The sequence below is a fragment of the Globicephala melas genome, chromosome 18 (genome assembly GCF_963455315.2).
Source record: "Globicephala melas chromosome 18, mGloMel1.2, whole genome shotgun sequence".
NCBI classification, from domain to species: domain Eukaryota; kingdom Metazoa; phylum Chordata; class Mammalia; order Artiodactyla; family Delphinidae; genus Globicephala; species Globicephala melas.
Genome location: NC_083331.1, coordinates 20,190,237 through 20,199,764, shown reverse-complemented (window position 1 = coordinate 20,199,764; position 9,528 = coordinate 20,190,237). Strand labels below are relative to the sequence as shown.

At 46.5% G+C, this 9,528-nt stretch overlaps 1 protein-coding gene across 6 annotated transcripts in view; it reads left to right on the top strand.

The window, feature by feature from the left end:
• Nucleotides 1-7,263: 7,263 nt before the first annotated feature.
• LRCH1 (leucine rich repeats and calponin homology domain containing 1) overlaps nt 7,264-9,528 on the top strand; it is a 190,848-nt gene continuing 188,583 nt past the window's right edge. For all 6 annotated transcript variants that reach the window (XM_030882253.2, XM_060287811.1, XM_060287812.1 and 3 more), the window contains exon 1: nt 7,264-7,808. In XM_030882253.2, coding sequence (XP_030738113.1) covers nt 7,502-7,808 — 307 coding nt within the window. In that variant the 5' untranslated portion in view covers nt 7,264-7,501. The remainder of the gene's footprint in view (nt 7,809-9,528) is intronic.

Here is a 9,528-nt window from a genome sequence, read left to right as displayed (position 1 = left end):
GGAGATGGGCCTGTGATGACAGCATTCCTTTGTTTCTGCATTATCGCTTCATCATGTGGCCTTATTACCGAGTCCAGGTCTGAGCCCTCTTCAAATGATGCACCAGAATGATCTGAGATATAAATCAAGGTTGTGCATGTCTACTGGGTACCCTGTGATAGCATCTGGGTGTAGAAAGCTGGACGTCCTTACAGCCAGAGTGCAGTTCCATCTAAATCCGGGGAGAAGAGTCCCTCTGGGAGCCACCCTCTAGTTCTGTGTCTGATGAGGCAGTAATGACAGCCTTGGGTTTGGAAAATACCCCCGTAATGACATCAAGAGTATTAAAGCTGCCTTGAGAGAACATAAATTACTGTTTTCGTTACACGCAAAGTAACTTAAGGATAAATAGGAAGACTGTTTTGTTCTTTTGAAGTCCATCTAATGCACAACAGACCTGGAATGGTATTTACTGAGGAGGTACTGCCTTAGTGACACTTGGCCTATTTAAAATATTGATTTGGAGATAAATTCTGATCTGTTATATACGATAGTTATGCTATATCTGTGTGTTATATATTACGTATGTTACACCTATGTTAACATATATAACATGAGTATATGTTATATATGCTAATGTTATCTATCTATATGTATATAATGTACCTCAGTATGTGGTCCAAGGATAACAGTTTTGCAAGAAGAGATTTATTGGTAAAATATATAAGAGAAAAGCTTGATGTATACCCTCCCTCTCTCTTGCATATTCACAGTGCACTTTAGCATATCAAAGGTTCTGAGAGGTTCCTGAGTAAAATAACTTCTAAACTTTTTTATTAACCCAAACTTATTTGGCGATGAAACCCTTTATGCACAATGTCTATTAACAGCCTAAAAACTAAGGTTCAGAGGGACACATCCTGGATAGTACTGCTTCAGTTTCTCCATGCAAGTTAAGCCATTTATTTGTAAATGAACAATTGGTTCCCTTAAATATTTCATGTATCCATTACGTTACAGACCCATAACATGCATTATGTTATAAACTAATAACATAATATAATGAATAGGTGAATTATTAAGGGAAGCTAATCACAGAAAAGTTATTATCTATTATTATCTATGATCTAATATTTATATTCACATCTTTAAAAAGCCAGTTACTTACAAATACATTTCTTGGGCTTCCCTGGTGGCGCAGTGGTTGAGAGTCCGCCTGCCGATGCAGGGGACATGGGTTCGTGCCCCGGTCCGGGAAGATCCCACATGCCGCGGAGTGGCTGGGCCCGTGAGCCATGGCCGCTGAGCCTGCGCATCCGGAGCCTGTGCTCCGCAACGGGAGAGGCCACAACAGTGAGAGGCCCACATACCGCAAAAACAAAAACAAAAACAAAATACATTTCTTTATAAGTTGCAGTCCAGTTAGCTGGGGTCCATCCGTCCTTACTTTCCAGTGACCTTTTCCCTTGTATCCTCTTAAGAAACTTCTGACAGGAACCAGACGGTCAGCTTTTGGTCACTGATATTTTTTTCCTTAAGGAGATATCAACCTCATAAAGCCAAAGAAATTCTTTTTGTTATAATCAGTTTCTCACCTGAGTGGTCCAAACTATATTTTCCTCATAGTTTCTTGCCTCATAGTTTCAAATGCTATTATGTCTCATAAGTGCTGGTCAGAATGTTGTCTTTCTGCTACACAATTGGTTATAATGTCAAATATATGTATTTTAAAAATTGTATATATATATATAATTTAAAAAATATTGTTTAAAAATAATAAAAATCACACAAAATTGGCGTTTTATCCTAAGCCCAAGTAAACGTCTGAAATAGAACACAGATTAAAGCCTATAAAATCCACTAATTCATGGACAGCTCCTCTCTTGTCATTCAGAGAATGGTTCTAGAAGGCAGCTTCTTTGTGACTGTTGTCTTGATGGCCCAGAGTTTGTGGTTTCTTTATTGAATAGGAGCTGTAGTGGAAAGGACGACGTAAATAAAGTCTCCCTGGTCTAGAGCTAGAGCTCTGCTTTGTCTCTGAGAGAACAGGCAGAGAGAGCAGGGCAGGGCCTGGCCACAGGGGAGGAGCTTCTGGTGCCTTTCTCGGTGAGAAGTAAAAATGAGCCCCTGTAAGGAGGTTGAGGATTTTTGCTGGGAGGTTGGAGTGGAGAGGGCAAAAAAGCTGGATCTGGACAATAGCCAGCTGCGAAATAGTTTTTAAAAGGGAGGCAATATTTTCTTTTCAGACTTATGATAAATTCTGGAATGAGAATGCTTAGAAAACAGATAGGGGTGGCGACCCAAAGAAACGTTACACTCTCAGAAAGATACTAGGTTTTACATTAAATTACAGTTGGTGTGAGCACAGCTTGAGAAAAAGCTTGAGGGCAGGTAGCTGGAGTTTAGTACGACTAACTCTCTTTTAAGAAAACCAAGAATCTAAGCAAGTGGTTCATAGGCTTTTTGATTTCACAGATAAGTAATATTTAAAAAAAACTTCTTGGGAAGCTGACTCTAGTAGCCTACTTTTTTTTTTCCAAATAAGGATAGACTAATTTGGCTAGAATTTATTATTACCATTGTTTTATTTTTTTCCACTAGGAAAAAAAATAGGAAAGCATGGTCTCACATTTACATATAGTCCAACATTTATATACAATTCTTAAAATTGATTGCGTTCAGCTTTAATGAAAAACTTGGGATATTATTCTAATCTTTCCATTTTGCCAGGTTTGCTTTGTCAGATTAGTGTTTTGGAATGCTAGAAAAAAATCTAAACAGAGAAATTCACATTGGTGTTATTAGTTGCCTTACAATATACAAATAACTCAGACAACATTATTTATTGACTATTCTAGGAAAAAAAGGACTGAGCTCGGCATCTGATATACTTAAAAGCTAATGAATACAAACTACGTACCCCAATCATTTACAGATACATATTTACTGATAAATATTTACAGATGCAGTACAAAGAGAAAACTTTGGTACTGAGAGAGTGTGGAGAGAGTAAAAAGGGTGGTGTTAGTCAGGGAATATTCTTTCTCCTTTTTTTAGGAAAGAGGAAACCAAAGCTGAGAGGTTGGAATACATCAAGGTAAAAGATATAAATAAGCCCTGATTCTTCCTGCCTTTGGGGTCAAATGCCTGTTGTTAATTGCCTATGGTTTTGGAGTGCTTTTGCTTAAATTTTCAGGAGAGTTGGTAGACGCACTTATCCACCCTGTGGCTGGAGGGGGCAGTCAGGACCATGAAAGACACACCTGCCTCAGCATATATCCAGAGAAAACTCCAGTTAGAAAAGATACACACACCCCAAAGTTCATAGCAGCACTATTTACAATAGCCAAGACACGCAAGCAACCTAAGTGTTCATCGACAGATGAATGGATAAAGATGATGTGGTATATATATACAATGGAATATTACTCAGCCATAAAAAAGAATGAAATAATGCCATTTGCAGCAACATGGATGGACCTAGAGATTATCATATTAAGTGAAGTAAGTCAGACAGAGGAAGACAAATATCACATGATATCACTTATAGGTGGAATCTAAAACAATGATACAAATGAACTTATGTACAAAACAGAAATAGATGCACAGACATAAAAACCAAACTTATGGTTACCAAAGGGGAAAGTGGGGGGTCGGGGGGAGGGATAAATTAGGAGTTTGGGATTAACATATACACACTACTATCTACAAGGACCTACTGTATAGCACAGAGAACTATATTCAATATCTTGTAATAACCTACAATGGAAAAGGATCTGAAAAAGAATATATATATGTATATATACATATATATATAACTGAATCACTTTGCTGTACATCTGAAACTAGCACAACATTGTAAATCTAACTATACTTCAATTAAAAAAAAAAAGACACACCTGGCTGACCATGCCCACTTCTTGAGCAAATGTTTTGATCACTCTCCAAAAGATAATTCCCAGTGATTTTCTGAGAAGGTGATATGGGCTGAATAGCCCTGCTCAAATCTATATGCTATTCTTAATAAGTTTGATTCTTCTTTTTTTTTTTTTTTGTGGTACGCGGGCCTCTCACTGTTGTGGCCTCTCCTGCTGTGGAGCACAGGCTCTGGACACGCAGGCTCAGCTGCACATGGCTCACGGGCTTAGCCGCTCCGCGGCACATGGGATCTTCCCGGACCAGGGCACGAACCCGTGTCCCCTGCATCAGCAGGCAGACTCTCAACCACTGTGCCACCAGGGAAGCCCATAAGTTTGATTCTTATAAGCCTGTCCACAACTCCATTTTCAGGTGAGAACAAAAGAGCTGGGTCTTAAATGTGGAAGGCTCTATGTGACCTGATATGTTTTCTGAGCACAAGAATTAAAAAAAGATAGGTTCTAAAATGTTTTGATTTATTGATGAAACTGATCAAGTTTCTCCTAATAGCCAATATTTTAAGCAGGAAATATTTCCATTTCCCCCATGTTCTCAATCATTTGAATTCTGTTAACTTTGAATGATTGGAAGGTACTAAAGACGAAGCATGGAAAGAATCTGCTGCCATCATCCAAATAGTTTGTAAAAGATTATTTGTGGACCATCCAAAAATGAGGCTATACAGGAAAACAGGGGGGAATAAAGACTAAAATGTGGTAAATTAAATATATTAATCAGAACCCTTTGCTGCATTGACAGAAAACCAAATAAAATTGACTTAGGCAAACAGCAGAATGTATTATCAATACACTACTAGCTATCTCATAGAAACTAAAGATGTGAATTAGGAACAGTCAGAATCTAGGGTTTGGACACAATCAGGACCCTCGGATCCTCTGGGTGTTCCGTCCTATGGTCAGAAGGCCACTTCTGGAATAACCAAGATGGTTAGCTGGGTCGATGTAATAACACAGCTGTTATCAGAGGACTATATGTAGGGTGTGGGGAGAGTGAAACAGGAAGACGGTTCTGTTTTAGAAGAAATTGAACAAAGCAGAAACGTCCACCTTCTTAAAAAAATAGTGAAGAAACAAGACAGCAAGAGAAAACGGCTTGTCAAGTTTCTTGAATATTTATGAATAACCAAGATCACTTTCAAGGGTAAAGTACTCTCCCCCATTTGAAGGAAAAATTCCTTCATTCAAGGACGTCATTTGTAAGATGCATCAACAAATGGCAGCCTGTAAAACACCTGGTCTATTGTGCAATGCTTAATTACTAATCTTCATTGTGCACTCATTATATGCAAAGTACTCTTGGATTCTGGGATATGGGGAAGAAGTTGCAAAGATGAATAAGTTCCTCCCTCAAGGAGTTTACATTTTAGTAATCTGGAGAAAATAAAACAAGCTATAATAACAAGGTCAACCTAACATAAGAACAGATTACTACAAAGCAAATCCTGAACTTATATCCCATCTTTTCCTCTAAAAAAGAGTTTGTGGTCCTAAAAGAATTATGCTCTATATGATGCAACACCACAATTCACGGTCTGAATTACATTTGCAAGTCGCCAGAAGGTGTCCTCAACCATACCCTGCATACTGATCACACAGACTACCACCTGGTTTTAGCTGAAGACTTTCAAATGAAAATTTTTTCTGTGTTTCTCTGTTTCTCACTGGCTTTTTGGGAAAACACCAGTGAGGAAAGGGAATGGTAGGTTATTTTTTATAAGTACACTTTCACTTTCATCATCATCATCATCATCATTATTATTTTCAAGCCTGGCTTTTAAAAGTCTGGGAGGCAGAGGGGAAAAAGTTGATGAGGGAAGAGGTTTTCGGGGAGGCTACCAGCAGGTGGCGCTTGTCTCCTCCTCCGAGGTTACAATGTTGGACTCATCCTAGAATCCTGGAGGACTCAAGGGCTACGTATTATGCACGCAGTCAATGCAAGTGACATAGATCACGCGGTACTTTAGATCCAGCCTGGTGCTCAGGCCACCACGTTTCTGCATCACTACTTAAAAAACCGCCTCCTCTACTCCAAGGGTTGAATTATTTTCGTACTGACCCGCATCCTCACTTCCCCTAGCTAAGTTGCTCACAGGGACGCTGCTCAAGCCTTGGGTATAGAGCAAAAATAAAGGCCCTAGAGAGTTGGAGCCAAAACTTCGGAAAGGAGTGGGACTTTATTAATCTTCCAGCTGGTCTGCTCTTAGGTTGTCAGATGTTCTGTCTCCGCTGGTGTGCCAGCGTTGGTCTGGGCAGAACATGAATTCGCTTGCAGGCGGACACATCAGCTCCCATGCCCCACAGGGGCTAGAAGAAGCGCAGGAGGATACCTTGACGGTACCTGTGCGCAGGCTCCAGCTGTGACTGAGTTATTGGCTAGTTGGGGTCACTGACTTTCTGACCTTTCCAGCCCCACCCAGTTCTGGGCTCAGCGAGCCACAGCCAGCCCCTCTTTCTTCCTCATAGGACAATGGGTTCTGTCCACCATAAAAACGACCTGCGTTTTGAAAAGTCCTTCCTTTCCGTGTCTGTAGTTTTCTGCCATCGCTCAGAAAACCCTCTGCCTTACTCCTATTTGTTTGCAGCGAGGTGCGGCCCGGGAGGGCGTTTACAGGAAGGAGGGCAACCCTAGAGTCTGAAGGCTCCGCCTCTGACTGCATGGGTGAACTCAGACAAGTTTCTTTATTTTCTTTTTTTTTTGCGGTACGTGGGCCTTTCACTGTTGTGGCCTCTCCCGTTGCGGAGCACAGGCTCCGGACGCGCAGGCTCAGCGGCCATGGCTCACGGGCCCAGCCGCTCCGCGGCATGTGGGATCTTCCCAGACCCGGGCACGAACCCGTGTCCCCTACATCGGCAGGCGGACTCTCAACCACTGCGCCACCAGGGAAGCCCTCAGACGAGTTTTTTAACTTCCTCTGTGGCCTGGGGGAAACAATTTTTCCGCTCACGGGGTTCCTGGATTAATGAGGTCACGAATACAGACCACTTGGACCAGAGAATGGCTCATCGTAGGTGCCCAAATGCCAGGGGTCGTCTGTTGGCCTGACCCCACAGTGAAAAACTGCCTCTCGGGGAACTCTGGGTCAAATAACCAGAATAATTTGCAAAATTGAGATAACCTCTCACCTCCCCGTGATCTCACGGCATCCAGCCCCCCACGTCCCCGGATAGCGGGGCCGAGCAGCAGGGCCACCGCAGCGGGCGGCGGAGGAAGGCGCGGGGCTAGACTGACGGCTCTCGGGTAGGAGGAGGAGAGAGCAGGCGGCGGAGGAGGGGAGAGCCGCCTAGAGGAGGGAGCAGAGGCGGGAGGAGACACATGCGCGCTGCCTGCCGCCGCCGCCGCCGCCGCCGCCGCCGCAGTCCTCAGCTTGCCAGGGACAGGAAAGCTTCGAGACCGAGCTGCCGCTGCCGCCTCCCCTTCTCACCCCCCACATTCCGCGTGCCTCCCACACCCTCCTCCCCTTCTTTCAGCATCTCTCGGTGGAGCACTGCAGGGACTCGGCCCGGGCTGCCGTCTCCCCGACCCGGGGAAAAGCTGTGACCCCCCCCGCAGGAGCGGCAGGGCGGGGTGGGGGGCCCGGGAGAAGATGGCGACGCCGGGAAGCGAACCCCAACCTTTCGTCCCTGCCCTGTCAGTGGCTACTCTGCACCCCCATCATCATCCCCCCCACCACCACCACCATCAGCACCACGGAGGAGCCGGAGGCAGCGGCGGGGCCGGAGGAGGCGGCGGCGGCGGCGGCGGGGGCTTCAACCTGCCCTTGAACCGGGGGCTGGAGCGCGCGTTGGAGGAAGCGGCCAACTCCGGGGGGTTGAACCTCAGTGCTAGGAAACTGAAGGAATTTCCCAGGACGGCGGCCCCCGCGCACGACCTCTCGGACACGGTGCAGGCAGGTGAGAGAGGGCCGAGGGCGGGCAGTGGGCGTGGGTGGCTGTCTGGCTGGCTGTCGTCCCTTCCCCGACGCGGCAGCCAGTCTGAGATCTGGCCTTGCTGAGGGACCAGCGGCCCGTGCTCTCCCGAGGAAGGGACCCGCGTGTGCGCTGAGGCGCCGGGAGAGCCGGGCTGCTCCGGGACGCTCGGCCCGCTAGCGTGTGGGAGCGCGTGGGTCTCCGGCTCCCCACCCGCGGCGGCCGTGTGGGGGAAGTGGCCTCCGGGCTGTGACTTGCGGGCGCGCCCGGTGCGCGCAGTGAAAGTGGGAGGTTTCAGGCGGCCGCGGCCGTTTTCTGGGCCCCGCGTAGAGGCTGGGAACCCGGCCGCGGTGTCTGCGCCTCCGCTTTGCGTCGAGGCGTCGCCCGTCCTGGTGAGGAAACCCAGACAAAGGTGGCGCGCCCTCCGCCGACCCGAGGGCATCGGCGCGGTGCCGCGAGGCCCGCGCGGCGACATCACTGAGCGCTCCAGCAACTTGGTGCCGACTGCGAGGAGGTGCCGAGGCTTCTCCTTCCTGCGCCTGTGCGAGGAAGGAGCGGCCGCTGAATCGCCGCGAAACCGAATCGCCGCCACTTTGCTGGGGGGGGGGGCTCGGCTCCCCGGTTCTTTGCCTCTAGCTAACCGCCCACGCGGTTTGGTTCCTGCCACCGAGGCTACCTAGTTCTCAGTAACCCGAAATTTGCGGGGGCCCTGGAAAGAGACGGCATGGCATATTAAAAAAAAAAAAGAATAATTAAAGTGAGCCGGTTTTCCTTCGTGAGCCCGACAAGTTGCAACTCGCGTCAGTGAGCATACAGCCTTTTCAAGTTATGTCATGTGTTGACGTATTTCTGAGAGGTCTGCTTTCTCTTTGGTAGTTGGAGTTACTGGAGTGGGATCTATAAACAGGAAGGAGGCTGCTGGAATGCGATTCAGGCCTTGGGATCCCTACAGCACTGACTCGGTTCCCGACCGTCCGGTTTCAGCTCCTTGGGGGAGGGTTTGTATCTTGGCAAGCGCCCAGCATTTCCCAGAGCAGTGGGTGCTCCGTTTTGGAACCACCGCCCAGACCTCGTGGCTGTCATCACATCAAGGGCCGAGTGTCAAACCCCTAGGATCCTGGACGGCATGACTGTCAGCTCCAGATCTCCCAGTTTCCTCTCCTGCGGGAAGAGGGGTTCGGGCGAGGGGGCAGACAGTTGCCTTTTGGAGCTAGGTTTCCAATGCTCCCCTCCTTTAATTCAGCAAACTTTTATTGAGTCCTAACGAATATTTAGCCAGAGTTCTGAGTTCACTGGAGGCAAAAAGGGCTCTTAAGGGTCATTAAACTTTGTAATTTGGATTCAGGGATAGTCAGAAATGGGCATGAAGGAGGGAATTTCCAGAGTCGAGCTGTCAACAGCTGGGGAGTCTCTTGATAGGACTTCTTAGTTGCATTTTCTCAAGTGGAAGTTATTCCAAGAATTGCCTGAATCATTAACTTAAAAAAAAAAGTCCGTTAAGTTCGACTTCCCTTTTGCTGTAGAGTGTACAGTGAGCTGTGGAAGGATTGGATATGACTGCAGAAAATGGAGCTGGCATGACCAATAATAATATGTGTTTGTCGTCCAGGATGGGGGCATTGAAAGTTGTTCCTCTAATTCAGTTATGCTGACGTTTATTTCAAGATGGGTGAACTGCTCTGTTGGCATTTCTTTGAGAAGACCC